This window comes from Mirounga leonina, unplaced genomic scaffold (assembly GCF_011800145.1).
Source record: "Mirounga leonina isolate KUSES-001 unplaced genomic scaffold, KU_Mleo_1.0 Mir_201, whole genome shotgun sequence".
In the NCBI taxonomy this organism is placed as follows: domain Eukaryota; kingdom Metazoa; phylum Chordata; class Mammalia; order Carnivora; family Phocidae; genus Mirounga; species Mirounga leonina.
Window position 1 is genome coordinate 25,869,208 of NW_023270504.1, and position 21,482 is coordinate 25,890,689.

Here is a 21,482-nt window from a genome sequence, read left to right on the forward strand (position 1 = left end):
AGTCTTCTCAGTGATTATTCTGATCCTAAGGTTGGGAGTACCGGAATAATCAAATACAAATGTCATAGCCTTTCACATATGGCTTTGAAGTCGTTGGTCCTGGCTTCTCTCTCCAGCTTCCTATAGTCATGAAATTCTTGTTATCCTGAACCTTGAACTTTTCTCTGTGTATGTCAGACCCTTTCACCCTTACACACTTTTGTAGGCTCTTCTTCTGTCTGGGATACCCTTCCTCTCATTCTTCCCTGTCAAACTACTACTCATCGTTAAGAACCAGCTCAGAGGTCACCTCCTCCATGAAGCCTTCCTCAATTGTCCCAAGCCGCACTTAGTTGCTTATTTTCTAGGTTCCTATAGCCCTTCTGTTGACAATTTAGTTATCGATGTTTTATCTGTAGATGTGGTTTCAACATGGGGAATGGATTTCTATTGGATAATTAGAGCCATTTTAAGATAGAGCCAGCTCCCCGTAAGGAGGTGTTTATAGAGAAGATGTGGAAATTATGAAGGCCACTTTAAGCTGCTATACATTAAGGTCCCATCCTTTCTACACTGCTCTTCTGGGAGGGATGACATCTCTTGTGCTGAATCTGTATCCTTGAACAGAGTGTACGGCATCTCATAGGCATTCCACAAATTAAAAAAAAGAAAGGATGGAATGAATAAAAGAGAGATTTCTGCCTTGTAAGGGAGAATGAAAGTTTCTTTTTTTTTTTCGTTTTTTTTATTCTTATGTTAATCCCCATACATTACATCATTTGTTTTAGATGTAGTGTTCCATGATTCATTGTTTGTGCATAACACCCAGTGCTCCATGCAGAACGTGCCCTCCTCAATACCCACCACCAGGCTAACCCATCCTCCCACCCCCTCCCCTCTAGAACCCTCAGTTTGTTTTTCAGAGTCCATCGTCTCTCATGGTTCATCTACCCGGGAGGATGAAAGTTTCTATCCAAATTTGAAATCCCCGTCTTCTACCTCCTTGCAAAAGCCCCAGAGAGATAATACAGCAATGCTGGTCTTTACACTTCAGGGACAAGACAGAGCCACCCTCCCCCGGCACAATGATTGTCCAGCCACTGGGTTGGGGGATGGAAGGTGTGGGCTGGAAGGGCCGCTTGTGTTCGCCAACCCCCTGCACTGAGCCTGGCAGCTCCCTCCGGTGGGATGATCATTGGGCATCTCTGCTTGTCCTGACCCTTCAATCTCCCCTGTGTGCCAAGGGCCCGCCACCCTCCTGGCTCCCTTCACCCCATCGCGATCCAGCCATCAGGGTCCCCCGAAGCACTAGGCATCTTCTCCATTACTGCGTCAATCACCCAGTTAAGAGTATCATGCCTCCAAACCACACAGACGTCCGGGGCTCCGATCTGGACCCTTGCCCTTACCAGCTGCTCAGCCTTGGGCAAGTGACAACTTTTTATTTTAAACCAGTGTTCTCTGTGCTGAGTCCTTATATTCTTCACCAACACACTCACGGTTAAAAAAACAAAAGCCTGGTGATGGGTATTAAGGAGGGCACGTTCTGCATGGAGCGCTGGGTGTTATACTCAAATAATGAATCATGAAACAGTACATCAAAGACTAATGATGTAATGTATGGTGATTAACATAACATAATCATAAAAAAAAAACAAGACAAAATAAAAAGCCAGTTTTACTTTAGTGTGTCTTTGATGAAGTAATAAAAACTATGTATTTTATTAAACCTCGAAAAAAAATACTAAACCAGTGTTCTCAACTGCAGAAAGGAGTTAAAACTACCAGATGCACACAGGGCTTTACATGGAGGGATCAACCAGTAAATGATCACCATTACTATTATTTACTCTTTGGTCTAGCCTTATCTTCTACCCCTAAAGCCCAGCATCAGCTTCCAGTGCTTTTCTACCAAATCAGAAAGCCCACAAATCTGGCTCCTTCTGTTTTGGCTGGTGGAGTCTGCCTCATGCCTTTTCTGTCTGTAAATCCTCAACCCTGATCAACCTGTTTTCTTGTCCCAAGAACGTGCATTTTCCATATGCTCGCCAGCTGGCTACCAGTTCTGTCTCCTAAAGGTTAAACTTGTGTTCTGGAGCATTCTTTTTGAGCATTACCTTTTCTTAAAAAAATGCAATACATCAGTGGTTAGGAAATCAAAGCAGCCACACACACACACACACACACACACACACACACATGTGCAAACACAGACACGTACACCCACCTCCATACATGTCCATGTGAGAAATCATCTAACTCTAAAGAATGTTTCACAATTTTCCAATAAACTTTTATGTTTTCTTGCCACAGAGACTTCTGTAATTGACAGGCTATGTCATTAACTGAACTCTGTAACAACTGAGCCAAATGCATCAGCGGTAGGCAGCTTCTAGAAAAGGCTTCTGCGATCTCTGGGCCATTGCCTTCCACCTCTTTGCTTCTCCGGAGCCCCGGCCCCCACCACAGGCACATCTGTGCTTGTTTCATTGGCCTTCTGTATGCTGTAACCAAGTATAGGCCAGCCGTGAAGGAAACAAATCCACTGCCCATCAGAGCACTTTTGACCTCTATGGTTCTGCTCTTCCCAGCTGGGCCAGCCTCCATCTGGAACCAAACAAGGACCCAGGGGTTCCAGTCAGACAGAGCTTCCATTGCAGCTCGTCGTGAACATGTGTGCCTTCTGAGACATCCACTCGCCCAGTGTAACCTGAGAAGGCATGTGTAAGGAGTTCGGGTCTCCTTAGATGTGGGGGTTAGGTTGAAGAAGGTTCTAGTTGAGAGAATCAGCCTTCAGTGGCTGTGGCTCTTCCTGGGTCTGTGGAACTGAGCACATTCAAGGACCTTGGGCCAGGGATAAGGAGTGTGGTGGAGTGGGCGGACAGAGGTGGGGGGGAGGTTGGAGTGGGAGGAGGGGCTGCTGTAGGCTATTGGCTACCCTCCGTGAGGCTGAGCAGAGCTGGAGCTCTGGGAGGCAAAGTCAGGCGTAACCGAGGACCTGATATTGGGTTTGCACACCCAAGGCTATTCAAGCTTAAAGTCTGGGGGATGCGTCTTCCTGGTGAAGCCAAACAAATCTCTAGGTAGCCATAAACTGACTACACAGATTTCATTTCTGAACACATGTTCAAAGGTGATAAAATAAACGCAGATGGTTTTTCCAAGCTTCAGTGGAGGGTTTTTACATGGACTAACTAAGCACACATGAACACACATACAGGAAAGGGAACAGCAAAGAAATCCTCAAAAATGCCAACCCAAAGAACCAAATGAACCAAAGATCACCCTGGAGAAAGCCTTGTTAGACACAGACGAGAGGGAGAGGTAGCAAGAACAAGGCTGTCTCACGCATTTGCAGGAAGGAACAAAACACACATGCACACACATCAGAAAATCACAGCTAGTATTTCTGCTAAGGAGGGTTAGAAATACCTTTCCTGGTGTGTCAGCTGAGGGTTCAAGGCCTGTCGGTGAGACTGGGCCAGGGGAATGGGGCAAATTCTCCCTTGGGGACTATGTCTTGTGGGGTTGGTGATTGATATACTTTAATCAGGGCTAATACTCCACCTCAAAGTTCGGAAGTTTCTATCAGAATTCCAGAATGAGAACCCGTGCAAATCCCCCGATAGCTAATCATCATCATCATCATCATCATCATCATCATCATCAGTAACACTCAAAGAGACTTACGAGCCAAGAACTGGATGATTTCATTACATTGCAAAACAATCTTATGATGTAGGTACTACCCTCATTTTACAGACCAGGAAAGAAAGGCTCAGAGAGGTTAAGCAATGTGTGTGAGTTCACACAGCTTGTAGAGGGAGGCCCCCAAGAGACTTATGGGAGGGCATGCAGAATCCCCCCCAATGGCCAACAGAGCTCCTCACGGTAGCCGCCCTTAAGGAAGTGAGGACTGTCCAGTCTGGTCCTTGCCCCTTTGCGCAGTAGAATCTCACGATGCTGGAAGCCCCCATCAGGACAGGTGCGTTTTCCGAGGACCTGTGGCTGCTGGTGGCAACAAAGCTGGGCCAGAGCCGGTCTCCTCCTGTCCGGTGAAGTTCTTCACACTGCAGCACCCCTGCCTGTGTCCTGGAGCTCCAACAGGACAGCAGCCCGTACGGAAAGATGGAGGCCAGTGTGGCGTTCTCCCGGAGCCAGGCACCAGCCCGCCAAGTCGCCTCTGGGGCAGAGAAGAGCTTCATTAGGGAGCTATGGCAATGGCAAGTATGTGCACTAGATAGAAAGAGGCCTCCTGTGAATCTTGAGGAAGGCTCTGCCCTGGGCCCACAAGCCTGACATGTTGACTTTGGCAGCACTTGAATGCCCTCTTATGCCGATAAAGTTACTCACATGGAACCGGGTAATGCGTTGCTGCTCTGCCACCCAGCATGGGGGAGGCTGAGCCGTCCCAAAGGCCTGAAGGCTGGAGTTCCTTTCTGGAAGGTTTTCATCCCATCCCCAGGCTCACTTTGTCGCCAGAGCTGCACTCAGCCCAGAAGCAGGCTGCTCCAGACTCGCTCTCCTCGGGCAGACAAACTCCTTCGCTCGGGCCCTGTTGTTTAGGAATGGTGTCTTCCCGGGCTGGGGGCTCTGTCACCCAAGCGCATCTCCCCAGGCAGCCGGACCCTCCAGACCTACTTGGAATAGCAAGTCCAGAAGAGGAACTTTAGTTCCAGTCTGAGAAGAGGGCTCAACCGTAAGACAGCCATTACTCTATCAGCGGGTTCATTATGTTCTTGGTCACGAAACAGGGCCACAAAAGGTTTCCACGTCCCTAGGACAGTAATGCTCATTCTGAAATGCAAAGTGTTGCACGGAGCGGGGCGGAGGGGGCCTAGTGAACAGGAAACAGACTGCATCCTCATGGCAGCCGCGGATTTAACTCTTCACTCTGCCACCTGTTTGCTCGATGACCATGGGCAAGTTAAATCCTTAGCCACGTTTCCTCACCTGTAAACTGGAGGTGATAACGCCTACCTCAACAGACTTGTGACAAGGAAGGGTGGCCATGTTTGCAAGTGCCCAGCAGAAGGTGGGCACGAGGCCAATTCCTCATGTCGTGCCTTCCTTCGTATTTTAGGTGTCCGGAATCGAGTGCAGTATGATGGTGCTCTCAACCAAACCCACTGCGATTTGGGGAGGCTGTTCCAAGAGGTTCATAAAGATCGCATGTTTTGTTAGGCATGTGTTAGATCTTGGGGGCATGGGCTGCTCTAGCTGGAGAACACACTCGGGCCTTGAAGGCAGGGCAATGCAGGGAAGGCCCAGGACAGGGCTCCAGAGCAGAACAACAGTGGGTACTGTGCCTTCGACAAGATGGGAGATGAGAGTCCTTGGGCTCTAGCACCAGGGGGAGAGTCTGCTTCCCAGTGGAGAAGGGCTTGGGGGAGCCACTCTGTCTTCCTCAGGCCGGCCTCTGTGGGTGGGTGTGGCCATCACCACAGGGATCCCTGGGACTCGGGAGCACCTTCCTTCCACTTGAGCTTTTACCTCTCAGAACGACGAACCCACCGAAAATGATACAGAGGAATACGATAGCTAAGAAAGGAGAGGAAGGGAAGGAAGAAGGAACTATCTCGAATGCTTGCCCTATGCTAGGAAATCCACAGTGGTTATTTAGCTGAGTCCTCATGATAGCCCTGTGAGTTAGCAAGAATCCCCACGTGACTTTCTGACCCTAGGAACCCCAGGCTCCGGAGAGCCTTCAAAGCCTGGTCCCCAGTCACAAGGAAGGGAGGACATAGGATTTCAACCCAGGTCTGACTCCGAAGCGCGAGCATTTTCCAATTCCTCATGCAGCTCTGGGAGGGGCCCCCAGAGAAGGGAGGAGGCCATGCGCCCAGAGGATCTCTAGTGAGGAAGTTCTCTTCTGTCTGTAGATTATTCATGATCCATTTCAGCTGGCTTCTGGGTAACCATACAATTATTCTGTTACAAATAGTTAAAACATTTTTTCCTATATGCCTAAAAGGATGAAAACCACTTACAGAAAGCAAAACAAAAACCATAGCCAAAAAAAAAAAAAAAATAATAAAATAAATCCAACCCTTAACCCCAAACCCCAAAACAACAAATGTGCTGAAAAGAGACTTCCCAAACTAAAATTGCCAGGTTTGTTGTTACTGTTCCGGGGCCGTGACCTTGGAGCAAATCAGAGTTCTAATTGGCAGAAGTGACAGTAGAGAAAAGCGAGCAAGTCCCTGACAGTGAACTTGCTGGCCAGAATCAAGTGCGGTGCCCAAAGCTACCGTGTGTCCTTCCAGCGGACGTGCCAACAGCGCATTTAATGAACTAATCAAACATGAAGTATACCAGAAGGGGGAGGGGCATCACTGTGTCTACACACAACTCTGACAGCATCCGATTTTAACAAGTTTACTAAAACGACAGCCATGGCCTTGACAAATACTGAATGCAGAATACTGGTGTACATAGATTTTACAGAGCGTCTCCCGAGAGCCGGGTCACAAGATAAGGTTTAACAGATGGGAGAGGCCTGAGGGAAGGCAAGCACACGGATTTTATTGAGAAAAAAGCTTATATACTGTAGGGTTGCTGAAGTTTAATAAATAAAGGTCAACTTATAATATATAAAAACAATATAAACATTTATATGCTACATGCATATCATATAATTTAAAGTAATAATTTATATATGGGGAGAGATGCCAATTTATGTTCTTCCAATTTTTCTCGACAAGGCACACACGCAGGAGGTGTCTATCCGTATCCATCGCCAGCCCACAAGTTTATTGTTTTCTGACGTCAGTGCTCGGACGTAGGTCTGGGACGTTTTGCACTGAGAGTTCCAGTGTTTATCGTCAATCCCCCTGCAACCGTTCTTGACAGGCCTGGCTTCTTTACATCGTGTCTCATAAAAATATTGTTTGACGGGAGAGTTGCCGGTTTTGATCTCCCCCAGCACCGTGACCTGGTGTCCCCGAATGTCGATGGCCGATGACTTGTCGGTTACCCACAGACTCTCGCTGTCGCATACGGAGTACTCCCCCCGGTGACTCTTGTGCTCGGCGTACCTCTTCCTCCGTGACGTTCTGTTGGCGGCCACAGGGCTGCCCACGTAATCCTCCATGAGATACAAGGGAGGGGGCTCCAGGGGGGTGCTGTCACTCAGCAGGACCCGGGGCGAGCTGTAACGTCTCTGCTGCCGTAACAGCTCTGTGTCCATCGCAGTCACGGGCTGGAATTCCGACTTGGCCAGCTTGCCCTGCTCCGGCCTGGGGGGGGCCCCTGCTTTGGGCAGGGTGCTCTGGTAGTTCTCCTTAACGTCCACCATCTGCTTGGAGAGCTTGTTTTTCAAGATATCTGCCTGGATCAGCTTAATAATCAGGGAATTTAGCGAGTCTTCAGGCAGACTCCTTTGATCCATGTTGTTACCTTGGATGCCACGGAGATACGCGAGAAATATCACATAAAACAAGATGGACATCACCTTGTTCACCTGTAAGATCTGAAAAGGAAACACAGGGGTTAATGGCAGGCTGTGGCAGCTGAATCCATGTCATTGTGGGTTGAGTAACCCTGTGAGAGGCAGCAAGAACACCCAGCTCCTCTCTGATGTCCAGAGACCAGGGTTGTCCATCTCTTTCCTCGGGAAATACTGCCTCCGTACGAGTCCTTTGAATCTCTAAAGTGCCTTTTCCTCCTAGACTTCCACGTGCCTCTCCCTCAATAATCTTTCCCCTAGCATGGTGGCTGTGTGCTAGGAAATGGGGAGTGCATGTGTGTGCATGTGTCTGTGTGTGCATGCGCACGCACGTTTGTGTATCTTGTGCTCGTGAATGACAGAGAGGGCAAAATAATTTTTTTTTTAAACTAAATAAACCAAAAACATGAGTGGCAAGGTCTTCGGTATAGAAGAGCTAAGGCTGTCCCCGGGACCGGGCCCCCAAGAGCCTCCAAGGCAGAGGGAGGAGGAAACTCGCACTTAGGACTTTCCTAGACAGAAATCCCCCAGGGCATCTGCATTTGAGGTCTGCGCTAATCTGCAGACTTCTGTTGTGTGTGGATGACGTCCTGCCACTTCTTTAGATATCACTTGAGTCTGAGAAGACCACAGTCCACTCCACCTTGGCAAATTATGAAGTTGCACCTGAAAATTATAAAGGCATATTGGCATTCTTTTAGCAACAGGAGCAGACTTGCAATGGTCTTAAAGAACATAGCCCTACCACCCTCCCCCACACCTAATGCAACTTCTGGGTCACTGGAAGGAATACCCCTAGGCTGGGGATGGGTCAGCTGCCTGCACACTGCAGCATCAGAGTGGGCTCATCCCTGGCCAGGCCCCGTCTGGTGGAGCTGTTCTCCGCCCTTGTAATGAGCACGGGGGCTGCTCCCCACTCTGTGAGGGGGCCTGGCCGAGCTCTCTAATGGACATGCCTCACCAGGGCACCCAACTGCTTCCCAGAGACTTCTCCCCGCCAGAGCACTACCTGCAGAAGTTGGAGGCACAGCAATAACTGGCTCAAGGTAATGGGCTGGACTTGCCCTGAACAGCAAGATTCCTTGTGGATTCCTTTTTTTGTTTTTTCTTGTTTGGCCTTTTAATGCGAAGTTTCTAGTACACAATGTTTCTTTTGGGGGCTGCATTTTCATTTTGCTATCTCTTCATTTAAATGGTACTTGAACCCATCCACACTCTCCTTCTGTTGCCAGAGCAGAACCTCGACACGGGGTTTCTGTTGGGTCCTTATGGGATTATAGGGCTGATCTCCAGATACCTTTCTGGCTGGTCTCTCCCTCACTAGAGCAAAGCCCAGCTTTTCTGAAGGTTGGCACTGGATGGGGACTCTTCAGGCAGGGAGGGCTGGCAGCAGGAGCGATCTCCACTTGCACTCTGTGATCTACACCACCCCCGTGGGGTAGCCAAACCTTAGTTACCATTACTACCACCTCACTGGCCCCCAGGGGCTCACGGTTTCCTCCTTAAGGCTCTAAGCATGGAAAATAAAAGCCATTCCCTCGGTTCACCTTTGGTATTTGTAGAGAGACTTTAGTAAATCCAGGGGGAAAACAGAAGGGAAATAAACAAGAGAGACACAGGAATCAGAGAAGCGGCCCTGCTTACCAAGTACCCATGTCTGAGCTTGCCCACGCTAACTTGCTCCCGGGACTTCCAGATGCAGCCTCTTTCCCCGTCTTGTCTGAAGTACTGCTCTCTTGTCCCCAAAGGCCAGCAATGCTGCAGGCACTTTGCTCCAACTTCCTCTTCCTGGCTCTTGGCCCACCTCTTTGATAAGGGGATCATCTTCCTTCCATGGGAAGCACTTTTGTGGACAACTGACTCCTTCAAGGTCAAAGCCGAGAGAAGGATTCTAGCTTCGCTGCCCACCCCTAGAGACTGCTCTAAGAATCCTATTACCCTAAGAAAGTGGTTCCCACAGGATAACTACTCTTCCTCCCACTCTGCATATAACTGACAATTCCTTCCATGTTGCAGGCCCAACAAAATGAATCTTGAACACACAATGTATGGCATGCATGCAACTAGAACTGCATGCCCTTTCTCCCCCCTCCAAATGGAATACAGCTGCAATAAAGCAATTTGGGACTAAGAGTCTATCAGAAAACAATTTATTAAATCCTCCCAAAGCCCGGCCACTAAGCTAAGAATACACAGGGTACCTGCTCATGGGGAAATAGATCAAGGATGGTCAGCGAGGGGAGGTCCCAGAGGGAATGAGAATTGATGCACAGATTAGCCAGGAATGACAAGGGTGCATGGACAGGAAGAAAGATGGATGGTGCCAGTGGACTGGGGCTACAGAGGGAAGCGTCTTTATGGCTGGGGCCTGAACAGGAACCAAAGGGTTTAAGGGGTAGAAGAGCCATATAAAGGAAGCATTGAATCCAGCTCCTTCATTGTATAGATGAGGAAAACCTAACTGCAGTTGAAGGAGGAAGAGAAACGCACAGGGTAGAGGGATCCTCTGCACTCCCTGCCCAGCTGCCCTTTTCGTCAGATTACAGCTGGGCGAGCAAACCCCGGCCCCAGCCCATTTGCTCTTCCAAAGCTGCCTGAACAAGCTTTAGGAGCCGTGTGCATGTTCCCTTCCGCTGGCACACTTTCCTCACCTCTCCTGTTGAAATTACACTCATTCTTCAGTGCCCAGTTGGAAAGCAAGGCCCCCAAAAGCAGGCCCGCCAAAAGCAGCAACCACCACTTCCTTTGCATTCCTGTGGCATGTTTCCAATTGGCTGTGGCGGCAGGTATGACAAGCCTCAGGGCTCTCCGTGCTTTACTCACTAGGTTCCCTCTCCTCCAAGGCCAGGAGCCCCTTCCCGCCTGTGCCTCCCCACTGCGTCCAGGCCACGGTGAATACACGGTGGAGGTTAAGGTCTGGGTGCAGGGAGGCAGGGACGGAAGTTGAAGTCAGAAGAGTGACCTAATTTGGAGGGCCTCATGTGGAAATAATTTAGAGGCAAGGTGGTGGCAGGAGGGGTGACTGCATTTGAGCCAACACCCCAAGCTCCCTGGGTGCATGCTCCATTGTCCCATCAGACCTCACTTACAGAACACATATTTGAAGATAAAATTCTTAAGAATTTCAAAATGACAACCACAAAGCGTTAACCCCCCTTCCCCGAGTGTGGGGTCCCCTTCTTGAGTGCAGGGCCTGGGACGATGGGCACTGGCAGCACACCCATGAAGCCAGCCCTGGCTGCAGGAGCTAGAATGTTCCATTTTGGTGAAATTGTATGAAGGTAAGAGTAGAAAACCATTTTTGGTCAAGAGGAACGGGCAAAGCCCACTGAGTGCTGCATGGGAGGGGGGGCACGTTCAGAGCCGTGGGCAGGAGCCATAACTTCAGCTGCAGTCTGGTGGGGAGAGCCTGGGGATGCGCAAAATGAAAAGGTTCTCATGACGACCTGCTTTCCTCCTCTGGGCAGTGGCAACCAAGAAATGTGGGAACCAAGGGCGCCTGGGTGGCTGAGTCAGTTAAGCGTCTGCCTTCGGTTCAGGTCATGATCTCAGGATCCTGGGATGGAGCCCCGCATCAGGATCCCTATTCAGCGGGCAGTCTGCTTCTCCCTCTGCCCCTCACCCCACTCATGCTCTCTCTCTTTATCTCTCTCAAATAAATAAATAAAAATTCTTGAAAAAAAAGAAAGAAATGTGGAAACTAAATGGGGCAGTGGGAGAAGTCAGGATCGTCAGGATGGAACATTATTATCATGGATACGGCTCAGAATTGCCAGAGCATGCTGATTATAAAAAGCAGAATAACGTGTAGTTGATTTTATTACTATTTTTAGTTTCTGTCCAGACAATACTCATTGCTGCACCTAGGTGGACTGCTCCTACCACCCCACCTATCTGTGCACTTCCGCTGGGAGCCGAAGGCATCGAGTGGGTTAGAACCCAGGTCTCCTGACTCTTTTAGACAACTCTGCTCCTCTCGGGTCCCAAGCACAGAAACTCAACACAGAGGGACGCCTGGGGGGCTTAGTCTTTAAGCGTCTGCCTTCGGCTCAGGTCATGATCCCAGAGTCCTGGGATCGAGCCCCGCATCAGGCTCCCTGCTTAGCGGGAAGCCTGCTTCTCCCTCTCCCACTCCCCCTGCTTGTGTTCCCTCTCTCACTGTGTCTCTCTCTGTCAAATAAATAAATAAAATCTTAAAACAACAACAACAACAACAACTCATCACAAAGAAATCAGGCCACATGGGTGGAGGTGGGGGTGAGACACACATGAAAAATTAATAATGTAAGAAAGTTTCCAAATGCCTCTTAGCATTGGTCCTACCCATTTCTGGAGCTCCGCTGTTTTTACCATCAAATCCAAAACCTTACCATGATACTTGAGAACAAGCTGTGGGAATAAATCATCTGTAGACTGGTAAGGGTTTCTAACCCACTTGTAGGGCTGCATGAAAACCCAGCAGGGGAGCCTGTGGCCACCACCTTGATAATCTGCTTGTAGCTTTCTCATGGTGAGCAAGTCCAAGAATGTTGCTACTAGACCTCTCCAAAACACAGATGTTTGAAGCTGGAAAGGACCCTGTGTAAACCCCTCATTTTTACAAGTAAGGCAACTGAGGCCCGGTGTGGGGACGGAGGGAGTCATCTAAGATTAGACTCCTTAGTAATAGCAGAAAGTGACAGAGGACACCCTGTTCTAAAGCTCAATAAATAAATGGGGCTTGTGCACCAGCAACATTATTGTGAGGGGTTAATAATGAAATCTACACGAGAGCTCTTAGCACAGTATCTGGCATGTAGCGGTACCCTGGGAATGTTCGTTGAACGTGAATTTGAGTTCCCTGAGCATCAGAGTTGCTGCACGCCTGTCCACGCACACATACGAGGTACCAAGCGGCTGAAGTCAGGAATTCCTTTTCCGCATACAGCCCACAGCAATCTGCACCAACACAGAGCTTTCTCCCAAATGCCACTGCTAGCAAGTGCTTGGATCTCAGACCAGCCACACGAGTTGTGGGAGAAGAAAAGATTATTGCAAACTGGAAGCACAGAGAAGAGGAAAATCTCAAAAGCAAACAAGCACGGGAACGTGTGAAGTGTTGTTTCTGAATAAACTGGGGGCAAGAAGAGCCTAGAGCTGATCTCTGGCTCCTTCTGGTCACCAGAACCTGCATCTTCCACCCCTGGGCTTTCCCCAGAAGGCTAGTTCCCTGGAGTGGGGAGTGAAGAAAGGAAGGCTGTCCTGGCTTGACCCAGGCAAGACATGTCAGTGAATTTTTCAATTTAGAAAGACCTCTATGCTCATTCTCTTTTGGTCACTGTTAATAGCGACCCCCATCCAAGCATCCTGTTGTGTTATCATTGGCTGTATGTCTTCTCTTGGCTGAGGGGCCATGCCTTCTTCATCCACACGTGCCTGCTGCCTATCATGGGGCTGGTCCATTGCAGAGTCTCAATGTCTACTTAGTGAATGAGTGCCTACCACAATCGAGACCTGCCCAAGACACTGCTCACTGGCCTGAGATCCTGGATGGGCTTCTGCCAAGCCTGGTCTGGAAGCCACTCAACTCTGCCTTCTTTTCCCAGAGAAAATACAAGGCCTGGCTCTGAAGTAGGCCACGGTCCCCAGGCTCTTCTTGGCTATAATTGGAAAAAGACCTGTTAAAGACCTCAGTAAAACCCCCTTCCTACACTCTCCCCAGTGCCCATATCCCCTGCTCGGAGTTTTCCAAGATCCTGACCAACTAGCAGATGCTATTTTCCTCACTTAGAAATGCTTTCCCACATATGGTGTTTTCTCAGTCCCTGGAGCAACATTCCTATAAGGTTTCACCATCCCTCAAAATACTCAAAAGAGAGCAATTTCTGATTTCTCCTTTCTGGCTCAGTTTACAACACACACACAGAGGGTTTTTGGGCAAAGCGGCTGAAATGGAAAAGAAAGCTGGATGGAGAGTGGGGTGGGACAGGACCTGAACCCATAGCCACCCGTGTCTGTCCCCGTCACACATAAACACCTGGGGCACTCTCCTTTGAGTTCCAATTTACCTCTCCATGACTAGCTTCCCAGCACACGTGCCTCCTCCGGACCATGGACCTAGAGATCTTGTTTGCTGCCCGTGTGTGGAGTGACGGTTTAGCCTGGTTGGAGTGGGGGCATCAGGAACAAAAATGCGATGTGCCAGGGACCGACATACATTAACTCTTTAATCTCGGTAACAGCTCCTGTGAGGTAGGTACCAACATTCACCATTTCAGATGGGGAGGCTGAGGCACAAGACGGTTAATAACCAGCTAACAAGCAGAAGAGTCAGGATTTGATCGCAGTCTGGCTCTGGAATTGATGCCCTTACGGATTAAGCTATGGGGTCTGTCTGTCCCTGCTCTCGAACATTCCAGAGAGTTTATTTCCAGAGGAAGCTCAAGTTCCAAGGCTGGAACCAAGGCAGCTGCAGGTCGAGCACCTCCCTGGGAATCCTCAGCTCTGGGCAGAATTTCTAGGTGTTTGAGGCCATCACTCCTGTTTCTTCCTCTGCGTATTCCCTGTGAAAGTAAACAAACTGTTGTCCCCCTTAGGCCCGATGTCCTCCAAGACCTGTCCCTCTGTGGGTCGGCCAGTTCCTCTGCAGGTCCGCCATCCCTGCAGAGGCCATGTGTTGTAGTGGACGGAACACCAGATGCACTATCTCAAGGCTTGGTGTTGGTGCCAGGACTGGAAATGAGGGTGACTTACAAATAAGGCATAGAGGTTGTGCTCTAGCTGTCCTCAGGGAAGAGGCATGAGATCAAGGTGGAACCACTTTTTAATGTGCCAAGTTTTTAATATGCAAATTCAAGAGATTTCATTATTTCTGATACGGCCACCTCCTCTGGAGGCAAATGCATTTCTCTGGCTGGATTAACAAGGACTCTGTCCAGCTGTATCCAGAGGGCCTAAATCTTTGGAGAATTCCTGCAGCTATGACATGGTCTCTGACTAATGCTAAGGGCCCCAAAGACTACATCCTGCCAGATAACCCTAGTATCTTGTTCAGGGACTGGAAAGGGGGAGAGGTGGGAAAGCGATAGATTTAAAATAAAATGACAAAAAGGAAAGGAATGTGGTGGAAATATTAAACTAAGGCCATAGAGAATACTGGCTAAGCTCGCTCCCCGTATCTTAATTAATTCAAATTGGCTTTGTTCGGAACCCGGGTCCCGAGGCCTGAAAATTAGTCAGGGGGGCCATATGAAGATGTTCTGACCCATGACAAGGCTGGTTGCCGGGAGAGAGAGATCCTGGTGGAGCCTCCGCTGGGGATTGGTCTGGTCTTGGTTGATCTCTTTATTAATGATCCGGAAGCAGGAGAGAGGAAAAAGTGGCAGATTAATTAAAATGCACAGATGACGCTCAAAGGGAAGGTGCTACAAACACTCGTGAGGACAGACCAATTATTCCCCAGCACCCGTGGGGGTTGGCAGCCTGGAAATAGCACGATGAGATTCAGACGGGAAACACGTAGGTTAACTCACTGGGGGCAGGATGAATCCAAAACCAACAAGGGAGGGAAATGCTCGTAAAGGGATGAAGGGAAGGAGCGACTTGGAATGGCTACAAGGAGTAAATGAGAAATGAACTCACGTGACTAGGGCTGTGTGGGTTTCCACGGCCCCGCCTTCTTCCCCTATAGCCCTGTGGGTCTTTCCTAAATCCCACCTCATTCACTCTGAGCACGACTCTGGAGTGGTGGCCACTCTTATGTTCCCTGTCTTATGAAGCACAATAGTACATAAGTCGAGCTTCAGAGAGGGCAAGAAATAGAGCCAAGATTGGAGAGCAAGTGGATGGCTGTCACCAAAAGATGCCGGTCAGCATGCTCTGCATTCCCCCAAACCGGAGGTGAACCGTGACCGGAGGAAGGAAGAGCTCCTCTCTGTGCTTCACTTGGTGACATCTCATTTAAGAGCCCTGCTCCCTGGGTAGAACCCACACCCATACAGTCAAAACCGGCGAGAGCAGAGGCAGGGAGATGGGACTGCTCTCCTGTTCCTCTGGTTAAAATACTTAACTCCAGGTCAGAAATTGTCTGACACGGACAACACTTGGCCTGAGATCTGGGATAGGACAAGGTCCTCAACTTCCAGGGGCTGCTGGCTTCCCAGGGGGAACAAGGCACACAGTCAACAGGGAAGGCCTATTCTAGAACAAAACGAAACAAAATAGAGGGCCTCAAAAGAAAAGAAATTTCTGAAACTGGTCCCCCTTGGAAGCCTGAAAATGAGGAAGACAGATTCCAGAATGGACAAGGAGCCCATATCCAAAAGCCAAGCTCGATGCCCTGAGATGGAAGTTGAAAGCTGTGAGTTTGCTTTGCACAGCTGTTGGAAGAGGAATTCTATATTGTTCAAAGCATACCCTCCTCTCTGGCCCCAAGGCAGCGAAAGATGGAAGGTATGGCATATGTCAAAACAATGTGCTTCAGCCCTCCAAGAGCAAGGTAGTACAGCTATTCTCCAGGCCATGGAAGCCTCGGGCGTGGCCCTGTCTTGGCAAAGAGATCTGAAAGGAGCTTGGTATGCCAACACAAGCCCCAGGAAATCCAGATTTACTTTATCCTTTGCATACTACATACTCTCATCTCATGGCCAGAGGGTGGACAAGGAAGGATCTGCAGAGAAAATCTGAGTCAACCCAGCTACTGGCCATAATGGCATGTATTTATACATTTAGTTTCTTTGTTCTGGGCACTAACACCGATCCATCACTGTGCATAAAAGTGTGCATGCATGGGCTTCTGTGTGTGCGTGCATGGGCACCAACACACACACACACACACACACACACACACACACACCCCGTAGTCCCCAAGATGAGGATGCATTACAGCCAGGCTCCTTCTAAATTATTGTGTCATTTAATATCCTAAGACATTTTGATTTTGGTTTTGTTTTCTGCATCAGGAGAAACCCCATTTTCCGAGTGTGAAAACACACATGAGAAGGTCGCTTCAGTTATACGGATAGTTGGGGGTACAGCTGGAATTCAACTCTTAGCATCAGAGAATAACTGTCCAAGTCAACCTTCTGCTTTAGATTTGTGCTTAATGTTGGAGTTGGGTTTATGTGTCAGAAATCTGCATTACCTGCAAAATGCTATACAGCTGTAAATTAATATTATTACAAGGTAGGGGCTGCTGAGTAACTGATATATTTTTTTAAGATTTTATTTATTTATTTGACAGAGAGAGACACAGCGAGAGAGGGAACACAAGCAGGGGGAGTGGGAGAGGGAGAAGCAGGCTTCCCGCGGAGCAGAGAGCCTGACGCAGGGCTCGATCCCAGGACCCTGGGATCATGACCTGAACTGAAGGAAGACGCTTAACACTTGAGCCACCCAGGCGCCCCATGATCTTTAATAAATATAATAAATGATGATGATGATGATAAATTATTTATCTAGTCCACCCAGCCAAGGATGGGTCTCAAAATGGCAGAAAAAGAAGTTGGCTTCATCTTGAGAGCTGGAAGCCGAGGGAAATCCCGAAGCACAACTTCCATTCACACTCTGGATGCCTCTTCCAAACCAAGACCGCAGCTGACTTGGCAATGCCCAAACCTTTGTGCATCAACCAGAGTAGCAGCAGTGAGAACGGGATCAACCCAAACCATAATGGTTTGGCCCCATGAGGACTTGGCTGCAGTGTGGTCAGATGGCAGCCTTTCTCCTCCAGGTTTGGCGATCAGGCCTGCGTCAAATATAGCCTCTGTCCCCCTCTTAGGCTCCCCACTGGCCCCGCAGCCAACCTCCTTTCATGAGGATGAGGGATTGGCAAATGGTCTGGGGCTATCTTTGGCCTGGAGCCCCACTCCAGGAAACTGTGAAGTCTGAAGACTTCCCATGCCACGGCTTCCTCCTACTCTTCTGGGCGTCTCTCCTCTCTGCTCAGCCTGGCCACCATCATTCGCCTGAACACCCTGACAGACCAGGAAACCAAGGCCCGAGAGACATCTATGTGACTTCCTGAGCCTCTTCTCGCCCACTTGTAAAGTGATGGTGGGATGTGCACACAGGAAGAAAATCAATCTCCCACCCAAACCGGAGTGTGCAGTAGGCACTTCATAAACATTATGACTCCAATCCCAAACAGTCTACGGCTCTCTTTCTGGGCAGCTGGGTGAGACTGAAAACCAACCCAGAGCTTGTCCTCTGAAAGCAATTTTGGCACCAACACTCTGAACCCAAAGCTGTCTTTAATCACAGACACAGTCATAATAATCGCTTGTAATAATAGCTAGCATCTACTGAGCCGTGCCATATGCTAGGGACTTTGTGGGACACTTTACATGGATTATCTCAATTAATCCTCACAGATACGATTATTATCCCCACTTTTCAGTTGAGGAAACTGAGGCTCAGAGGGATTAAGGCATGTTGTCAGAGATCACACATCAACTGAGAGGCAGAGCCAGGGTGTGAAACCCTGTCTGGGTGACCCCGTGGGTAATACTGCCTAACACCTCCTAGTTCATTCCAGAGAGTCTAAGAACTCTGTCTGGGTGACCCCGTGGGTAATACTGCCTAACACCTCCTAGTTCATTCCAGAGAGTCTAAGAACCTGCCACTTGCTTGCAGTGAACTAGGCAGTGAGTGCCATGCTGGTATATTAATGCTTCTTTCCTTTTTAGAGAAAGGGACATCCAAGACAGGGCCGCTGAAATGTGAAGAGTACGTTTCACAGTCTAAGCTTGGTGTCACCAATTCATAGTGGCTGAAAAATATACCGACACCACTTAGGGCTATAGGGCTCATTTATATAACCCCTAGCTTCCCAGTAGGTAAAATGCTTCTTTCCTCCCTTCTTATTTGATGGTGAAGAAGACCAAGAACCCAGGGATTCTTTTTATAAATTGCTGGATTTTTTGAAGGTGAGATAGATTTCTGATTCTTTGGTTTTCTTTGTAGTATATTTGCAGTTGGCAAGGGGAAACAAAATAATGTGGACTCCTGGCACATTTCCTGCTCTGATTTATGAATAAAACCCAACTCAGCCACTAATGAGCTTTGTGGCAAAGGGAGAATCATTGCTCGTCTTAGGGTCTCAATTCCTGATGATATTTCTCCAGAGGGTGCTGCCGGTCTTTGGGCAGGGTAGTTCTTCATTGCTCAGTCTTGTACCTCACACACAAAGCTTTGGCCCCCATCTACGGAATGCCAGCCATGTCCCCCCCAGTCATGGTGACAACAGGAAAAATGCACTCACACTCTTGGAATGCCATCTCATCTGGGGAGGCTTTATCCCTCCTGGTTAGGAATCACATGATATAATGTTGGTGGACTAAAGCAGTGGTTCTAAACCATTTTTGGATCATTGACCCTTTCCAGAATGTGATAGAAGCTAAAGCGTCTTTCCCCTAAGAAGCATACATGTGCGCATAAAAGAACAACCTCTCAGAAAATTTTCAAGGCAATTCAGACTCCCCGAAATCTCATCCAGAGGCCCAAAGATCCTAGGTGAAGAATTCTCGAACTAAAGAATATTCTTTTCACGTTTATTTATTCCTTTGAGAGAGCGAGTGGGGGCAAGGGCAGAGGGAGAGAACCTCAAGCAGACTCCCGCTGAGCATGGAGCCCAACGCAGGGCTTGATCTCAAGACCCATGAGATCATGACTGGGCCCAAACCAAGAGTCGGATGCTTTAACCGACGGAGCTACCCAGGCGCCCCTCAAACTGAAGAGTTTTAAAGGTTCTTTCTAGCGGGAATACTCTTATTTTTCTACTACCCTCTGCCGACCCTGAGCCATTTCTTCGCCAGACCAAATGATCCTCATCACTGGTCTCATTTTTGGGTCCACCCCATTTCTCTGTGTCACTTTGAAGCTGTGGAGCCAGGTACCCACATCCTAATCCACTCAGATTCTCGTAGCATGGGAAAGTTATGGCAGGAAAGTGACCTGCCCCAAATGAAACAACAAATTAGTAAAAGAGCCAGAAATAGAAGCCAGCTCTCCAGAGGACCAACCCTGTGCTGCTCATTTGGAACCAACACAGGACACTATATTTAAGAACACCAAGAGGGAAACCTGTCCACAAGGCTCACTGGCTGCAGAGCTTCCTCGAGGAGGCAGAGGGGCCCCATGTGAGCCTGACCAACATGGCACCTTCAACACTACAGTGTGAGAGGGCTGGAGCGTTCATAACCTGACCCAGCCAGAGAGGTAGCCCACGGAAGCAGAATCCTTCCTTTCTTCTTCCTTTCACAAATACCCGTGTTGCATCAGCACCATCCCTCACGTGATACCCACACTCCTCAAGGGCTTTGGGATTTTATGCATTTTCCTTTCCATGTCTGATCCTGCCATCATGCTGGATGGCCTCACGTCCATCCTGACGGCTTTTCCATCCCTTTGGTCTCCCTGTTCCTCAACGCCCCCAAGACCATTATGTTGGAAAACCTCATTGTTTCTGAAGAGCTTCTCTGCATTCCAACCGACTGTCCTTATGATTCTAAGGATGCTGAACAGCACATGCTCTGAGAGCACATGCTCTCGGAGGAAAAGCTGGTCACAGAACCCCGGAAGCTTGAGAGAGCTTTAAGCATAAATAGAGGCTCTCTTGATATATCAGGTATTGAAAATGGGTCAATCTGCAAGAAGGTCTAGCTAGAAAATACACTGGGACCAGATATCACACAGAAGCATGTTGTTAGTTGAAAAACAGCTGCTCATTTCTGACACTCCTGTCTAGAGGTGCTGTCTACGTGCCCTCCCCTTGTATGTGGGTGTTTGTGGCAGTTTGACCAGTACAGGATAGTGAAGTCCTGCTAGATGACTTCCAAGGCTAGGCCCTAAGCGGCCATGAAGCTTCCACCTGTTGTGGGAGCCCTGAGCTACTGCGTGAGTCACCGGACAGTCCCAAGGCCAGCATGCTGGAGAGGCTCCCCTTGATGGTCTTCTAGCTGGCCCTGCCAAGGCGCGAGTCTTGCAGGTAAAACTGACCTAAATAATCCAGACCAGCCCATCGGCTAACTGAATACCACCAAGTAACCTCTGTTAAGGCCACATGGCACAGAAAAATCAGCCGGCGCAGCAGTCTCCAAGTTCCTGACCCACAAAATGACGAGAAATGCAAAAATGGTTGCATTTTATGCCACTAAGTTTGGGGTGGTTTGCTATATAGTGAAAATAAGCAAACACCCGGAGCTGGAAAAATTATATAGATTAAATGTGTCATTTGTTAGTGTCAAGGATGACATTTCATGAAATCTGCCCAGAAGCGTCTGAGTAAATTCCTGGAGGACAGACCTAAAATGGACCTCTAGGACCACTGCCAGCGCACTGCTGATGACTGGAGGCTGGAACTGTGAAGGGGAGGGGTCCCCTGGAGCCGCCAATCACCTGAGGGCGTGCTTCTGCTGGGGTGCCGCAGTCCCGGTGGGCCTGCCTGCGAAGTGGCAAAGGGGGGTGTGTATGTCTGAGTGTGAGTCTGTGTATATACCTCTGTGTGTGTGTCCATGTGAATATCTGTGTGGGTTGTGCACATCTGCATATGAGTGTGTAATGTGTACGTATGTGTGTGTCTTTGTGAACATGTGTGTGTATGTCGGTGTGTGTGGTGTGTCTGTGTGAATATTTGTGTGTGTGTTATGTACGTGTTTGTGTGAATGTGTGTGTGTCTGTGCAGGTGTGTGGTGTGCACGTCTGTGTGGATAGCTGTGTGTGTGTGTGAATACTTGTGTGAACGCGTGTGTGTGTGGTGTGTGTCTGCATGTGATCGTGTGGAGTGTGTGACTGTATGCACGTGTGTGTGTGTGTGTGTGTGTGTATGTGCACGCAGTATGCTGGGAGAGGGATGCTGACAAGGGGAGAAAACCCAAGCATTAAGAGGACTCCAAAGACGGGGGTCCCCCTCCCAGCTTGTAGTCACGGTGACACCCTGGATAAGCCTTCCCCCCCCTTCCAGGCATCAGTTTGCTCTTCTAGAGTGAGGGGATCAGAATAAATCATCCTCAGATCATTCCAGTGCTATCCGTGTGCCCCCCAAAGGGGGTCTAAGGCAAGGCTCTGGGCTGATGCTCTT

At 48.9% G+C, this 21,482-nt stretch overlaps 1 protein-coding gene across 3 annotated transcripts in view; it reads right to left on the reverse strand.

Moving 5' to 3' along the window:
* Window positions 1–6,351: 6,351 nt before the first annotated feature.
* Window positions 6,352–21,482, reverse strand: part of NTF3 (neurotrophin 3) — a 67,154-nt gene continuing 52,023 nt past the window's right edge. For all 3 annotated transcript variants that reach the window (XM_035028421.1, XM_035028422.1, XM_035028420.1), the window contains exon 2: window positions 6,352–7,450. In XM_035028421.1, the coding sequence (XP_034884312.1) occupies window positions 6,656–7,450 (795 nt within the window). In that variant the 3' untranslated portion in view covers window positions 6,352–6,655. The remainder of the gene's footprint in view (window positions 7,451–21,482) is intronic.